The following is a 16719-nucleotide window of genomic DNA, read 5'->3' on the forward strand; positions in this document are numbered from 1 at the left end:
TCATCCCGGGGGAAATAACGGCTCCAGAGCAATTACTGGAGCAAAAGTGGGTGAAAAGGAGGAAAAAAAAAACCCCACAAACCAGTTCCAGGCCGAATCCTATTTCTTGTTATGTATTAAGGAAAACAAGGAAAAGCCCTTTTTTTGCTGCAGGTTAAAGGGATGCTTCTGAGGATGTTTCTTTGGGGTAATTCCAGCTCCTTTTGGGTCCGCGTTGATTCTCCGCGTCCCTCAAGGAGCGGAGCCGCTACCGCGGTACGACATGAGGTTAAAACATTTGGTAAAAGTACCAAGAGGGGAGGGAAAAGAGAGAAAATTTTCTTTTTTTTTTCTTTTTTTTTTTTTTTTTTTTAAAAAACCAAAAAAAAGAGCTGGGTTATGATTAAGAACGCCTGCGTTTGCCATTCCCGACTGCTGGTGGTGACAGCCAAGCCGCTCCCTCAAGCGGCCACGGACCCGTCTCGGAGCTCCTCGGGGGCGAGGGGCTTCTGCCGCCGGCAACGTCCCCTACGCCGTCACGGGCAGTTTCTTACGCCGGCGCCTGCGTTTCTTGGCTGGTTGCGTTTCCTGGGGCGGGCAGAGGTGGGGGTTCAGGGGGGAAAAGCAGAGTCCATCACGCCGCTCGTTAGCCGGCGCGGAAACCCGACAGTTCCTGGCTGCTGCCTTGCATGGCCGCCTTGGCTCCATCGCCACGGGCTCCTCAGCCGCCTCCGGGGGGTCTTCCTGCACCTTGGCACCTCGCCGGCGGTTCTTCTTGGCTTTGCCGGAGCTTCTGGAAGAAAATTCCAGAGTCAATACAAGGAGAAGTCACTGCTCCGTTCAGACTCTGTCCACGGAGACCGGAAAGGTTGGTGGTGAATCCCCTCGGCTCCGCCGGGTTTATCCCGACACCCAGGAAGAACACCCACCCAGCAGTGGATTTCCTACACGCCGATTTCTTCCATTAAGGGAAGTTTTCAGCAGGAAACGTTCTGCGTGTCCCTCAAGAGCGGGGCTGAACGAGCCACCGCTCCGCCAGAAGCGGCCACAGGCCACCACGCATCTGCTCCCGAGATGGTTTTGGAGCTTGGAGCCGCCAAGACGTCATCGCCCACCTCGGATGCGCGCCCTGGGTCAAGAGAAGCTCTTCAGTGCACCCACCCATCCCTGCTGAGACGGGAGGAGCTTCTTTATTGAGCACACACTGGAGTGTGTGCCCCTTTTCTGGGATTTATCAAGGTGTCCCGTCCACCCAGTCACAGCCAGTAGCTTTGTACAGCCAGGGAGCGTCACCATCCATAATCACTACAATTAACCATCATAAATGAAATCATTCCAATTCTACAATATGCCTACGAATTCCTATTAACCCACCTGACTTCTACAAACAAGGCAGGGGTGTGGGTCTGCTGGAGGGGAGGATGGCTCTACAGAGGGCTCTGGACAGGCTGGATCGATGGGCTGAGGCCAACGGTGTGAGGTTCAACACGGCCAAGTGCTGGGTCCTGCACTTGGGTCACACCAACCCCATGGACGCTCCAGGCTGGGGAAGAGTGGCTGGAAAAGGACCTGGGGGTGTTGGTCAAGAGCTGGCTGAATATGGGCCAGCAGATTGCCCCAGCGGTCAAGGTGGCCAACAGCATCCTGGCCTGTGTCAGGACCAGTGTGGTGAGTAGGACTCAGGAGGTGACCATCCCCCTCTACTGGGCACTGGTGAGGCCCCACCTCGAGGGCTGTGTCCAGTTTTGGGCCCCTCACTCCAAGACAGACCTTGAGGGGCTGGAGTGTGTCCAGAGAAGGGCACCGGAGCTGGAGAGGGGTCTGGAGCACAAGGAGAAGGGTCTGGAGAACTTCTGAGGGAGCTGGGGGTGTTCAGCCTGGAGAAAAGGAGGCTGAGGGGAGACCTTCTCCCTCTCTCCAACTCCCTGAAAGGAGGGTGTAGCCAGGGGGGGTCAGTCTCTTCTCCCAAGGAACAGGCCATGGGACAAGAGGAAGCAGCCTCAAGTTGTGCCAGGGGAGGTTTAGGATGGATATTGGGGGAAATTCCTTCATGGAAAGGGTTGTCAAGCCCTGGAAGAGGCTGCCCAGGGCAGCGGTGGAGTTGTCATCCCTGGAGGGATTTAAAAGCCGGGCAGACGTGGTGCTGAGGGACATGGGTTAGTGGTGGTTTGGGTGGTGTGAGGTTAACAGTTGGATTCGATTCAATGACCTTAAAGGTCTTTTCCAACCTAAATTATTCTATAATTCTACGTTTGGTTTTCAGAGGCGAAGAGCTTTGCTGCTGCAGACACGAGGAACACTTCAACATTGATGTGGAGGCTCTAGGCAAGTTTCAGGGAGGCTTTTTCCCCCCGCCATTGTAGAGCTGGCAAGACAACAGGCACTCCCTTCCCCAAATTGTGGCTTGTAAAAATCCACGTTTAAGTTTCTTACAGATGAGAAAGCAGGTCTTTTTGTCCCATCGCTCAGCTGCACGGCACGCACAGAGGCAAGAAGCAAAAACCTACCTGGGCACCACTAAAGGGGCTTCCTCTGAACGATGCGGATGATGTTTGACCACCTGCTTTTTAGCGCTAGGTGTAGCACTGGCTTTTTCTCTGAAGGGGCTCGAGCTGGAATTCCTTAGTCCGCAGTTCCTTAAAAAGAATTTTACGTGTATCGACTGTGTCCACAAACCACTCACCAAATGAGCACAACTCTTCAAAAACCTCCCCTTTGCATCACTGCTCCCCGAAAAAGTGGAGGACAGCAGGTCTGTGGAGATCTTTAAACCCAGGTGTCCCAACTGCCCACCTTCCTCCTTACCCACCGGCCTGTTCCACCTCCCTTCCTCAGAACTAGTCCCGTTTAATGTCTTTTGCTTGACAGCCGCTCTCCCTGGGCACGTGCCCTCGCTCACGCACACAAAAAGACTTACTTCTTTACAGATCTCTTCCGAAGATCTTGGATATAGTTGGTTCTCTCTATCGGATGCCCTCGAGCCTTGTTGAACACTGGAGAGACAGGTCCGAGTTACAACAACGCTCTGCCCAAGTCATCCTTTACTGCTGAGCGCTTAGACCCTTTAAGAGCATTTTAACCCCTTCAACAAGTAATTCCACACTCGGGTCACACACAGTGATTCCACTTGGCGTAACACCCTTTGTGTGACAGCCTGTGACAAGGCAGACACACAGGCAGAGCTGTGCTCGGTGCTCCCCAGGTTCACTCAGCCCTGGTTAGCTCCACAGTTGGGCAACAAACTTAATTCCTTCTTTCCAATTAATTTTACCAATCCCCAGTGCCCTTCTACGTCAGGAAAAGACAGAGACACAGACAGAGCTAAAATACAGTTACCTCCCTGGAACTAGCCCAAATTTCGTGACCATTTAGAACTATGAGCCCAGGATAACCATTTTGCATCCAAACAAGAACAACACACACATACGTACGCTCTATTGCAGCATTGGGCTCCATGCCTTCAACATCAATCAGGTACCTGTACAGATGAGCAAGAAAGCTCTAATTACACAATTAACTCTGGAAATTGACAGGTTAGTGATGATTAAAAAAAAAAATAAATAAAAAAAGAATAACTGGGAAGTTTTCAGAGCTTCTATTTACATGCCTGAATGGAGCATCAGCATTTGGTCTGCCGAAATCAGGCATAAAAAGTGGCCCCTACTGACAACCTTCTTGCCCTCTACAACTACCTCAAAGGAGGGTGTAGAGAGGTGGGTGTTGGCTTCTTCTCCCAAGGGAATAATGACAGGACCAAAGGAAATGGTCTGAAGTTGGGGCAGGGGAGGTTTAGATTAGATGTTAGGGAGAATGACTTTACTGAGAGGGTGGTCAGGCACTGGAACAGCCTGCCCAGGGAGGTGGTGGAGTCGCCATCCCTGGAGGGATTTAAGAAACGTGTAGATGTGGCACTTCAGGGCATGCTCTAGTGCCCGAGATTGTTGGGGTTTTTTTTTGTATGTGTATGGTTGGACTCAATGATCTCAAAGGTCCCTTCAAACCATGAAGATTCTGTGATTCTGTGAAGATGAAAAAGCTTTAAATCCTTGCAGGTCTGGGATTACGCAGGGGACATGACTCTTGTTTTAAAGGTGCAACACTATTTCCTCTTGGAGCAACAAGAAGCTGGCACTTAACTTGGTTTGACTTAGGACAACTCACCTACAAACCAGGTAGCCAGTTCTGTTTAAGCCGTGCGTGCAATGAACTCCGATGAGTTTATCTGTAACACACAATAATCAGGTTATATTTGAACGGTCTTTCTCCTAAACGCCACCAGAACAAGCCTGTTTGCATCCATCCTCCAACAGTGACACCAGCCTAAACAAACAGAACTGTCCACACAACAACATCACCATATTTATGTCTAATTAGCACCACAGATTCAGCTCATTAGCTCAGTTAATTCTGTGAGCTCACCTGCATGGTCACACAGCTCACTGCAGGGAGGATGCATTTAAAAGCTCCACAAAAAGCTGTCCCAAGTTTCCCAAGCACTAACAGCTCGCTTCTTACGCCGCTACCAAAAAGCGGTCAGTATTGACCAGCCAGTCTAGAGACAGAGTCTCAAACTCAATTAAAGCTTAATTTGCTGCCAAATTATCAGAGAGACAGCATAAATTCCTTCACCGTAACAAACCCAGCTTATTGCCTTGACATTCACATGCCAAGGGAAGGACAAGAGATTCATGCTGTTAGTTAAAACATCCCTCCAAGTGTCCTCCCCAACAACAGCAACGTAAGAGAAATCCACATTTACCGTTGTCTTTGTTCGCATTTAAAAACTGCTTTACAACACATTTGAATTGAAAAATGGTGTCCTTGTTTGGTATTTCACGTCCCATTGTCAAGATCTTTGAGTAGCAGAGTGTGTCTGGGAGCTCCTAAAAGAACGAAACTCAATAATTTCCAGAAAAAAGCACATGGATTCTTATCAATTATGGAGTCATAGACTATAAACCAGAAGAAGCTGAGCTTTTTAACTAAGCCCAAAAGAGCAGCAACACAGTTTTAGGTAAGAAAACTTCTGCTTCACTCCCTTGATATAGTACTAATATTCCACAACAGCCTGTTTACATTTTTATTTCTTGTGCCTTTGCTCCATCCTCCCTGGAGAAGATGAGGCATAGACTGGGCACGGAACACTTTTCCAAGTACCTACACATTTAATACCACAAGCCAAAGCTGGTTGTGATCAGCTCTTCTCTCAGGAGAGCCTATAGAAACCAGCTTTAGGGCACCCCAAAACTTGTGCTGGCTGGTACAAAGAGGATCGGCACAATGGGGGTTGAAGACCCCAGACCTGTGTTTTGATCCAGGATGAAGACCCCATCCCAATGGTCCTGCAACACTTCATCCCCCTGCCAGAGGATTCCAGTACCTCATGCTCTTTAAAATTAACTTCTTGCAACAAATATCCTCCACTTTCTCAACAATATCAGGGCTTACACAGGGCTCTGCTTCCCCAGCAGTAAGACCATGACTGACCTCTGGCCTGTAGTAGCGTGTTGTGTACGTCAGGTCAATGATCAGGCCCAGTTCTTCCTTCTGCTCTTTGATTTTCTTAATGAGATCACGAGGTGAAAATCTCTCATCTGGATGAAGGTTCCGATTGAAGCTCTGAGGGGACATCATGTTTAAGAACAGACATTAAACTCAGGTGGTAGGAAGAGGTTCATGCTACAGAACTGCACAAAGATCATCCCTTAAAAGAAAAAAAATGCAGGCAACGAGCACAGGGCGATGCAGACTGACACACGTTACACTGAGCCAAATGAGAACACGCTCGGCTTCACTGCTCCGGGACTGTGCAGCTGACCAAAGATTTGAAACTGGGGCAAAGCACTGCAGCCCCAGTAACAGTCACGTCCAGAAAGTAAAGTTTTCGTTTGGTGAAAGCTAGAAATTAGGCCTTCAGCTCAAACAGAGATGAACAAACAGCACTGTTCCCCGCCACAAGCTCCACGACGCCCATGGAGGTGACCCACAGTGTTTGTTTCAGGCATAACTGCTGTGCTCAAATCATGCTGGAGCAGAGCTTGCCCCCAGCACGCAGCAGCAGCGACCTCCAGGCACAGCCGACCCTGCCACAGCCTCACAGCCTCTGCTCCTGAAACGCAGCTCTGGCACTGCCTCCATCGGGCTGCATGGCTTCTGGGCACCTGGCAGGGATGCCAGCAGCATTCCTCCTGCCCTAACGGAGCTGACCCAGACAGACCTCCCTGTATCCTGGGTGCCTGGGTGGTGCTGCCGGCACCCAGAAAAATGCCAGCACTACTATGAACCACCACCGCGATCCCATTATGTGCTCTGACTGCTCAGACAGCAGTGACTCTGCTGTGCTCCTCCCCCGGGTAATAACTCACTGAAAACAAACAACAAAATCACCTACCGATACACTTTCTCAGTTTTTGGAAAGAATTTACTCATTGATTAAAGAGTTGATTGATTTGCATTGATGCAAAGCGACACTTCCCACAGCCCCTTTACGCCCCGGACGGGCCCAGGGTATCAGTGGGCACTCACCATCTTCAGGGGGACCTTGAAGGCGATGAAGCGGGTGCCCGGCATCCTCCTGCCCAGCGGGATGTAGTCGGTCCACCTAAACCCCGCAGCACAGAGGCGTTAAACGGCTGACGTGGGGATCCTCCCCCCGCTCCCCCTCACCCGGGGACCCTCAATACTCCCAGGCGCGGCGACCCTCATCCCCTCATCCCAAGACATCCCCCTCACCCCGAGATACCCCCCAAGCTTTAAGCTAGGGCTTCCCGCTGCCCGGGCCCTGCGATACATAACGGGCCAGCGCCGCCGCTGCCAGGGCCGGGCCGGGCCCCGCGACTCCCGGCAGTACCAGGCCGCACGCCGCCGCAGCACCCCAGGGCAGCCTCCCGGGAGGCCCCAGGCCGGGAGGAAACCGCGGAGGTGCGTGGGGAGAAGGCGGGGAACAGACACTCACCGCTCGGGGACGCGGAAGCCTTTGCCCACCATGATGGCGATGGCGATGGCGACAGCACCCGGCCCGCCAAACGTCACTTCCGCTTCCGCCGCCGTGACCCCGCGCGGCCGCCGGATACGCCACCCTGAGGCCCCGCCCCCAGAGGGGAGGCCACGCCCCCTGTCCAGCGGCGCCTGGGCCTGTGGCGCCGCCTAGCGGCCATAGGGGGTACAACAGTCCCGGAACCATCGCCAGTATCACCGCCCAGTACCAGCATCGCCTTCCCAGTACCAGCACCAGCATCACCTTCCCAGTACCAGCATCACCACCCCAGCACCAGCACCAGTATCTGCTCCAGTGCCAGCATCGCCGTCCCAGCACCAGTATCACCGCCCCAGTACCACCATCACCGCCCCAGTACCAGCACCAGTATCTCTGCCCTAGTGCCAGCATCACCTTCCCAGTACCATCATCAGTGTCACTGCTCCAGTACCATCATCACCTTCCCAGTACCACCACCAGTATCACTGCCCCAGTACCAGCATCATCTTCCCAGAACCAGAATCACCCCCCCAGTACCAGTATCACTGCCCCAGTACCAGCATCATCTTCCCAGAACCAGAATCACCCCCCCAGTACCAGTATCACTGTCCCAGTACCAGAATCACCTTCCCAGTACCAGCATCACAATCACCGCCCCACTAACAGCACCACCATCCCAGTGCCAGCATCTGGGTCATCGCTGCCCCAGTACTAGCATGACTGCCCCAGTACTAGCAGCACTGCCCCAGTACCAGCACCAGTATCAGCACTCCAGTACCAGCATCACTACCCCAGTACCAGCACCAGTATCACCGCCCCAGTACCAGCATCACCGCCCCAGTACCAGCATCACCATCCCAGTACCAGAACCAGCATTGCTGCCCCAGTACCAGCATGACTACCCCAGCACCAGCAGCGCTGTCCCAGTTCCAGCATGACTGCCCCAGTACCAGCACCCTGGTCCACCCCAGCACCAGCATCACCGCCCCAGGACTGGCATCCCCACCCTGTTCCAGCACTGGTACCAGCATCCCTGCCTTAGTACCGGCATCCCCACTCCATACTGGTACTGGCACTCCCAGTACCAGCATCCCTACCCCATCCTGTTACCACCATCCCTGGTACCTGCAGCTCTACCCCACCCTGGCACTGACATCCCAGTACCATCACCCCCAGTACCAGCATCCCCCATCCCACTAGGAATGAACCCCACAAGTGCCACCCGGTGACCCCCCCCCGGCAAAGGGCTCCTCATTATGGCCACACTACTGGGATGGTTCAACCGGAGTTGGGAGCAGCAGTTGCCCCTCGGGACAGAAAGGAGGAGGAAAAGAACAACCTCAAAGTACCCCCAAACCCCCCCATGTCCGTCACGGGGGCAGCACACACACATTGGCATTACAGGGTCACTGGTGCCACCCCATCCCTTCCCCTTGGGTGTGAAAATCACCTCCCTCCCCCCCCCAAAAAAAATATCATCGTTGGGATGGGAGATTGCAGGGATGGGAAATCATCGGGGAAACCATCACTGGGATGGGAAACCATCACCAGCATCACCATCGCTGTCCCAGTACCAGTGTGGGCGGCCAGGACGCCTTTGCCATATGCAAACATATATCATATACATATATATATATGTGTACCCTGCACGTCATGGCTCTCTGACTCCACACTTTCCTGGCCCTGGGAGTTTTGTCCCGGGACAAGGGCTCAGTCAAGCAGGGCAGGATTTTCCAGTCCCTGGCATCTCATTCCCAAGAGGGTGGTGGGGAGCAGCACCCTCCTGGAAAGATGCTGTCAGCGTCTCCAGCCGGGAGAAAAGCCCCTTTTCCAGAGGGAGGGAAACCACATGGATTAGCATCAACGCCAGGAAGACGGAGGCGGTGGCGGGGAAGGGCCGGCTCGACTCGCCCGGCCGAGGAGGGGGCCCAGCTTTCGGGGTGCCCCGCGGCCGTCTGGGCACACGGGGGCTGCTCCCCCCCCTGCACCGGGGTAATCAGGTTGAACCTCCTTCGTTTCCAGCCAACCCTGTAATTAGTGCTCGGCCCATGATGGCGAGCAGGATCCGGCCCTGGGAAGGAGCCGCGGCCGTCTCGGGGTGCGAGGCAGGGACCAGCTGAGCCCGGAAAACTCATCTCACACCTGGCCGGCCTCGCTGGCCGGAACTCACTGTCCCTCTCTGTGTGTTCCCCTCATTTTCCCTTCTCATTCCCAGCCCGTCGCCCGCGGAGCTGCCCCGGGGCTCGGGATGCTTTTGCAAAGGGTGATTTGCCCCGCGGGGACCCCGTCTGCAGGCACAAATCCACCCGCAAAGGCTTTTCCACCCCCCCCCCCCGAGTGATGCCCAAACCCCACATCCCTCCTTCCAAGGTGAGGACAAGCATCCTCCAGCCCAAGAACAGGGGGTTCACCACCACTTGACCCTCTCCCCAAAAACCCGAGGTGGGAGGGGGGGGGGTTGCCACCCATTTTGGGGAATGGCCTTGACCGTGGGGACCTGGGGGCGGGTGACTCAGGGATGCCCGGGGTTGCGAAACAGGCCTGGGATGATTTGGGAGACGCCTTCACGCAGCCCCGCCAAGCCCAGCCGCCCCGGGGAGCCCATCGGAGGAACAAGCCACGGCAGCGTCTGAGCTTTGCTCGGCGGCCGACCCGTCAGGCAGGTTTCCTGCAGCAGGAGCGGAGCCGGAGAGAGCCATCCGGAGTCGGGCATGTCCCTCCGCCCGCTCGCAGCCTGACGGAGCCCCCCGCCCCTGGCTCTCTCCTCGCCGCTGAAGCCATGCGAGCGGCCGGCTTGCTCCTGGCTTGGGCGCTGCTGAGTCCCGCTGCCACCCAGCAATGCCACCTGGCCGGCCCCGGCGGCGTCCTCCGCTTCACCGACACGCACGCTGAGATTCGGGTGCCGGCGCTGCACCGGGTACCCAGCTCGCTCGATCCCCTCTACGGCCTCGTCCGGCGCTGCCTGGACCTCATCCAGCAAAACCCCCTGCCCACAGGTGAGCCCCCAGCCAGGACCCCACCACCACGGGTGCCGGGACCCCTAGGGTTTTGCCAGCTGAAATCCCCGTGTCTGGAGCTGCTCCGGGGGATCTGAGCCGCTCCAAGAGGGGGATGCTGCCTCCATCCCAGCCCTGCTGCCCTGGGAGGTTTGGGGGTGCATCGGGTGGGATCTGTCACCGGTGCCGTGGTTTCTTTTGCAGAGCTGCTCAGGGCGGCCCTGAACGACCCCGGCTCGGTGCGGACATCGCAGGTGAGCCAGGATGAGGGGTGGGGGATCCCATGGGATGCACCCACCTGGGATGGGGCAGCTGGGCACATGGAGCACCCCAAAAGCCGGGTGCAGCGGTGCCAACTGTGCTCTCCCATCACATAGGTGGTGCAGTATGAGCTGGGCTACATCGTCTGCGCTGCGGTGGCTCTACTCTTCACCGTGGCTGTGCCGGTGGCCGGGATGTGCTTCTGTTACTGCCGGAGCCGCCGGAGGTGCGGGGGCCGCCTGCGTGCCCACCGGCGCTCGCTGGGCTGCCGCCGCCACTGCCTGCTGGCCTGCCTGTCCCTCACCTCCCTCGTCATCCTGTGAGTCCCCCAAAGCACCCCACAAACCGGCCCCCTCGCCCCAGGGTGGGAGGAACTGTGTCCCGTGGCTGGGGGGGTGGCTCTGCTGGGCAGTCCCATCACCTCCTGCTTGTCCCCGGCAGGACCAGCGTCGTCTGCGCCTTTGTCACCAGCCAGCGGGTGAAGGCGCAGATGGAGCCGGGGCTGGGGGCCGTGCCAGCCACCCTGCGCACCCTGCGGCAGCACATCGCCAACATCCCCCAGGTGGGTCCCCGCACAGGGTGCAGCCCAGGGATGGCCGCGTTTCCCTCACGGAGCAGTTTGGGAGGCCAGAGGAGGCGGCGGCTGCATTAAAAATGTATTTTGAATGGCAACGTAACGCTTCCTCCCCCCCCGGCGGCTGCTACCCCCGGCCGACCGGCTCCTCTCTCCTGGCAGGGGGTGCAGATGGTGGTAGACCAGTTCGAGGTGCCCCGACAGCAGATAATCTCGGACTTGGGTGGTAAGCACTGCGCCGGCAACTGGTGGGGAACCGTCCCAAGCTTCCCACCGGCAGGAGATGCCAACGGGGTGCCTAATGCCTTGCAGGGCTCAGCCGGAGCGTGGGGCTCTCCATCCACGCGCAGCTGAAGGCGATGACCTACGCGGCGCTGGCGGACCTGCAGGACAGGGCTGGAGGTACGGCCGAGCCCGGCTCTCCCTGGGGGCCAGTGCCGAAGCCTCGCCAGAAAGCTGGGGCGGCCGAGCGAAGCAGCGTGCACTAGCCCTGGGCTTTCTCTTTAAGACCTACAGACCTCGCTGCACCATTTACAGATTCTCGACAAGACGGCGCGGGCGCTGGCGTCGGCGCGGGCCGAGCTGGAGCCGGCGCTGCGGGAACGGCGTCGGCACGTGGTCGCGCTGCTGGATGACCCGCGCTGCACTTCCTGCGCCAGCGTCCTGGGCAGGGCACAGGGCCTGGAGCTGGGGGCCGACTACAGCAAGGTGGGATGGGACGCTGGGCCCCCATCATCACCAACCCCCCCTCAGGGCAGCCCTGAGGGTCACGGGTTGTTTCTTCCACCCCCAAGGTGCCGTCGGTGGAGAAAGTTTTGAAGGCGCTGGCTGGTCTGCCCCGAAGTGACTTTGCGGAGATGATTCGCCAGGTTGGGGGGGCCGGGGTGCAGCTGGGGGGGGTGGGGTGGGTCTGGCACCCACAGGCAGCTGCTCAGCACCCCCTCTTTCCTCGCAGGGCAATGGCACCTTCAACTCCATCCCGGAGCTGGCCGTGGAGAGGATGGCACAGGTCATCCAGGGTGAGTGGGATGGCTGGACCGAGCAGAGATACCCTCTGTGGGGCAAATCCCTATTTGGGAACATAGGGTGGGACAAAGGGACCATCCGCCCCCTCCACCATGGCCTTGGCCCCACAGATCTGCGGAACGAGATGGCCCGCATGACGGAGAAGGTGCAGTCCATCGCCAACAGCTTCCCCCTCCCCGACTACACCCGGCCCGTCAGCGAAGCCCTGGTGAAGGCAGAGGACAGGAGTCAGCCGTACCTCCGGGAGGTGGAGCGCTTCGAGCAATACAGGTGACACCAGGGAGCATGAAGGAGGGCAGGGAGTGCAGCAAAGATGGGTGCTGAGCCCCCCTCTGAGCCCCAGCTGGTGCATCAGCCCTATATCTCAAGGCCATGCCCTGCTGCTCTTTCCTCCAGGTGGATCGCAGGCACGGTGCTGTGCTCCATCATCCTCCTCATCCTCGTCTGCAACGTGATGGGGATGGCCCTGGGGGCGTACGGACTCTCCAAGCGGGAGGACCCGAGTGACTACGAGTGCCGAGGAGAAGCTGGTGCCAAGTTTCTCCTGGTGTAAGCATCTCTCCGGGTGCTGGGGGGGCTGTTGCCATTTCACCTTCCCAAAATCAGAGGGGCAAAGCCAAGGGAGGGACTGGGAGCAGGACGAGCGGAAAGGCTTTTGAAGCCACCGCCTGTGCCTGCGGGTTTGGGAGAAGCCGCTCCTCCCTGGGAGCTGGCAGGTCCCGCACCCCAACCCCGCTGCCCGGCACACCCCGCTCCCGGGGGCCCTTCCCAGGAAGGCCGGCGTGCCCGGGCGCGGGAGGGAGCCGCAGGGCTGCAGCCGGCCGGGCAGGTCCCCACAAGCCTTTCTGCTCGCTCGGGTCTGCAAAGCTGCCATCGGCACCTCCTCTCCCTCTTTCAGCGGCGTGGGCCTGGCTTTCCTGTTCTCCTGGCTCCTCATCCTCCTGGTTTTCGCCACCTTCCTGGTTGGGGGCAACATCCAGACGCTGGTTTGCAGGAATTGGGTCAACCAGGAGATTTACAAGGTGGGCGGCCACGCATCCACCCATGGCCCCATAAATCTCTGCTCGCGTGCGCCAAAATTCCTCCAAATACTCTGCGTCCTCCCCCTAAACCCGTCCAGAAAATCCCCATCCTAAACCAGAAGATTAAGTTTAAGATTAGGTCCTTGGATTTGCGTCAGCAGCAGGGAATTGTCCTTGTGCTGCTAATTTGCTCGAGGCGAGGATGCTCCTACCTGCAGGACCCTTGTCCTCCGGTTGTTTGGGGATCCCTGGGGTGCATGTACACTGCGACAGGGCTGGGAGCAGGGTTGGGAATGGGGTGAGGGCTTGTCCGTGGCCACGCACATATAGGCAGGTCCCTGCACGGGGCCAATCACTGCTTTCCTTCCGAACACCGCCTGGTGAGGCTCTGCAATGGGGATCATACAAATAAAGGCAAGATTAGCTCTGGCTGGGATCGGGTACCCCAGGACACACCTGTGAGGGCAGAGCACCCCCAAAATCGTTGCTGGGAATGCCTGTGCCTGACCCTAACCCTCTTTTTCCTCCCATTTGCCCCAGTTCATTGATACCCCTGGGAACCTGCCTCCATCCATGAACCTCACCCGTCAGCTCAACCTCAGGAGGGACTCCAACCTCAGCGCCACGTACCGGTGGGTGCCGCAGGAGCTCACCTCTGCCCTTGTACATCGAAGGGCTAATTTGGGGTCACACCATCCGTGTCCCTTTGCCTTCCAGAGAGTGCAAGAGCGGCGCGGGGCTGTGGGAGGTGCTGCAGCTCGATAGGTCCTACGACCTGGATGAGCATCTAAAATCCCCCAAGGTGAGAGCTGGCTGCAGCCAGAGCTTCTGGTAATGGTACAGCTGCACAAGTTTTACTGGGGTTACTGGGATGGAGATGCCTGGCCCCAGCCCTACAGCATCCCCAACATCTCGCCCCCGCAGTACACGGCTGATTTCCAAAAACGCCTGGGTGACTTCACGGCGCGCCTGGGCGATGTGCGGCTCCTCCGCAGCGAGGGCAGGCAGGACCTGGAGACCTTTGCCCACAGCGGGGTGGACGAGGTGGACTACAGGCGCTTCCAGGAGGAGGTGAGGGAATGCAGAGGGCAGGATGTGGCCCAGCCATGCTGGGGCCGGCTTCTATGGTTGGATTTCGGGCAGTCGCCAACTCCATCTTCCCCCAGATGAAAAACCCCGTGGTGCAGACCAGCCTCTCTGGCTTGGCGAAGAGCCTCGAAGGGCTGCAGAAAATGCAGGTGAGTGGTGGGGCAGGCGGTGGTGGCTTTCTGTGTGCCCACAGGGATGTCCTCACCCCTCTGTCCCCCCGCAGAGGAACAGCACGGTGGCGGGGCGGCTGGCTGCCGAGGCCCAGGCTCTGTGGCAGATGCAAAACTCCACGGTGCAATCACAGGAGGCTTTGGTGGTGAGTCCGTGCCGGGCTGGTGGCTCGCGGTGCTGCCGGTGTTTGCCCAGTGGCATCCCCGTGAAAGGGGCTGCGGGGCTTTTGTACCCATCTCACCTCCCTGTCCCACAGGCAAAGCTGGGGGAAAGCGTCCAGTTCCTCTCCCACTTGGCACCGCACCTCCAGGTACTTGTGCAGTTTCTTTCAGCTCTGAAAAATACGTGGTGCCCTATGGGTCCTGCCTGCCAGGGCCCCAAAAACCCAGTTACGGGGTGATGGAAGAGCCAGGAAAAACACCCTCCAGGGAGGATTGGTCTCCTTTAGTGATTAGATTTGCCTCTGCAAATCAGAAATCTCCCTGCAGCACTCAGGGCATTTCAGTGTCCCCGGCAGAGCCGTCCCATGGCGTTTCACCTCACCTAATCCATGCCAGGGGGTTTCTCTGCTCGGAGCAAGTCCCTCTTTCCCTGCCCTCTGGCAACCAGACCCAATCTGAAGCTTGACACGTGCAGAGTGCTGCACGCCCTGCTCTCGGCACCCCCAGGGCACTCATCCTGCTGCTCGGTGCTCTAAGGAAGCTCTGCCCTTCCCATGCTTCCCCAGGAGCGGGTGAAGACGACACTGGCCACCACAGCCTCAGTGGAAGCCCGGCTGCCTGCGCAAGCCCAGCAGATCCTTCGGCAGGTAAGCCAGGGCTGGATTAGCCTTCAGGGGGTACAAAATTCCTCACAGCCAGAACGAAACAGTAAGAACAGGGCAAGAGGCACCTGAAGCCTCCAGCCCTTGTTTCCAAGCCTGACATTAGCCCAGAGCTGGCTGGAGCTGGGCTGCGCTGGAAAGCATGGCGCCTGCCCTCCATGCTGCCTTCCCTCTACCCAGGAGATCAGCTGCTTCACGAGGAAGGAGCTGCGGTACTTCGCACAGTACCTGAACTGGGTCGGGCAGACGGTAGGTGCTGACCTTCGTCGCAGAGGAATTCTTTGGGGCCAGGAGCCCCCATGGATGCTGCATGCAAGCCCTGAGCCAAGCTGAGGCAGCAAAATGCCTCCCCCCAAGCTAGGAATGGGTTTATGCCTTGTCTCCACTTCTTGTTCCAGCTGAGGGAGGATGTGGCTTCATGCCAGCCGCTTGCCACAGCCTTGGACAATGGGCGGGTGATCCTGTGTGACCGCATCGCCGACCCCTGGGTAAGGATCCCGGCCCTGTCCCTCCACAGGGACATCCCACCACCAGCCAGTAAGAATTTGGGGCAGCCAGGGCCAACAGGAGCCCTGGCAGCCTCACAGCAGCTACCGCAAGGTTCCCCAAACCCCTCCAGAGCCAGGGGGGCTGCCTCTCCCTGCGCAGATCAGCGGCGACCCTCATGCTCTCTCCTTGCAGAACGCTTTCTGGTTCAGCCTGGGATGCTGCACCTTCTTCCTCATCCCCAACATCATCTTCGCCGTCAGGCTCACCAAACACTTCCGCCCCATCCGCAACCGGCTCATGTAAGTGGCGGGCACAGGGCGGGCAGCTGGGCTGCCTGGGGTGGGAGGATACAAGGAAGGGTGATGTGGACTCCTCCTCAACCTCCCTGGTGTTTTCTCCTTCTCTTTCTGCAGTTCTACAGGTTCAGAGGAGACCTGTCCCTTCCACATCCCCCGTGTCACAGCGCTCAAGCTCTAGGATGCTTCCATCAAACTTGTGTCCAAGCCTTGCAGGACTCCATGTTCCTCCAACATCTTGCAGGGCTCTGGGTCCCTCTGACGTCTCTTTCTTGGTGTCCTTCAGGATCTGAGCATCTTTCCTGGGCACAGGGCACTCATCTCCATGCACCATGTGGCTCTGGGTCTCTCTGATGCCTCTTCCTCAGCCACCTTCAGGGTCTGACCACCCCTCAGGGATGCCACCGGAGCCCAGCTGATCCAGGGCACAGGGGAAGGTTCCCCGCAGCTCTCCCTAACCGCCGGCATTCTCCTCGCAGACCCCGCAGGGAAGGACACCTGCCCACCACTCCACGATGCTTCCCCACCCCCAGGCAGTGGCCACATTAAAGTCCTCCCCAACCAAAGCCACCACTGCCTGCTTTCTTTTGCTGCCACCACCATCTCCCCCGTTTTCCACAGGGAACTGCTTTGGGCCGGGGAGGTGGGTGGGAGCCCCCAAGGTGGGAGCAGGCCCGGGCCCGGCCTACCCACCCCCTCAGGAGGCCTCGAAAGCGCCGGGCCGGGGTGAGAACCGGGGCCGGGGCCTGGGGCCTGCCCTGTGGGCCGACTCGGGCTGGGCCTTCCCGGGGCGGGGGCAAGGCCGTGGCAGAGGGGGCTCCGGGGTCGGAGCGTCGAGGGAGGCCTTGGGGTGTCTGTTGAGGTGCTGACAGGGTCGGGCGGGCTCCAGGGCCGCCGGGGCTGAAGGAAGGCCGCAGCTGGAGTAACTGTGGGGCCGGGGAAGGCCCCGGGGTGGCAGCTGAGGGACCGCCGGGGCCAGGCCCTGAGGAGGCGGCTGGGCCTGGGCCAGAGGCAGGC

The 16719-nt window shown here is 58.2% G+C and overlaps 2 protein-coding genes across 2 annotated transcripts; one reads left to right on the forward strand and one right to left on the reverse strand.

Annotated features, from left to right (window-relative positions):
- Positions 1 to 87: 87 nt before the first annotated feature.
- DUSP11 (dual specificity phosphatase 11) lies at positions 88 to 7020 on the reverse strand. Its single transcript, XM_074164197.1, has 9 exons — positions 6935 to 7020; positions 6505 to 6580; positions 5467 to 5598; positions 4739 to 4862; positions 4141 to 4201; positions 3411 to 3457; positions 2897 to 2972; positions 2487 to 2615; positions 88 to 772 (listed from the first exon to the last, which is right to left on the reverse strand). Exons 1-9 carry the CDS (start codon positions 6964 to 6966, stop codon positions 508 to 510), a joined length of 942 nt encoding a protein of 313 aa, XP_074020298.1. The 5' UTR covers positions 6967 to 7020; the 3' UTR covers positions 88 to 507.
- A 2311-nt stretch (positions 7021 to 9331) lies between these two features.
- On the forward strand, positions 9332 to 15883 carry PROM2 (prominin 2). Its single transcript, XM_074164235.1, has 23 exons — positions 9332 to 9951; positions 10156 to 10205; positions 10329 to 10531; positions 10654 to 10774; positions 10949 to 11012; positions 11099 to 11188; positions 11295 to 11494; positions 11581 to 11655; positions 11742 to 11805; positions 11923 to 12082; positions 12209 to 12361; positions 12711 to 12834; positions 13375 to 13466; positions 13552 to 13636; positions 13759 to 13905; positions 14001 to 14072; positions 14147 to 14239; positions 14351 to 14404; positions 14822 to 14902; positions 15098 to 15166; positions 15316 to 15405; positions 15599 to 15705; positions 15820 to 15883. The coding sequence occupies exons 1-23, from the start codon at positions 9474 to 9476 to the stop codon at positions 15881 to 15883; spliced, it is 2736 nt and encodes a 911-aa protein (XP_074020336.1). The 5' UTR covers positions 9332 to 9473.
- Positions 15884 to 16719: the final 836 nt, after the last annotated feature.

The sequence above is a fragment of the Numenius arquata genome, chromosome 26 (assembly GCF_964106895.1).
Source record: "Numenius arquata chromosome 26, bNumArq3.hap1.1, whole genome shotgun sequence".
In the NCBI taxonomy this organism is placed as follows: Eukaryota; Metazoa; Chordata; class Aves; order Charadriiformes; family Scolopacidae; genus Numenius; species Numenius arquata.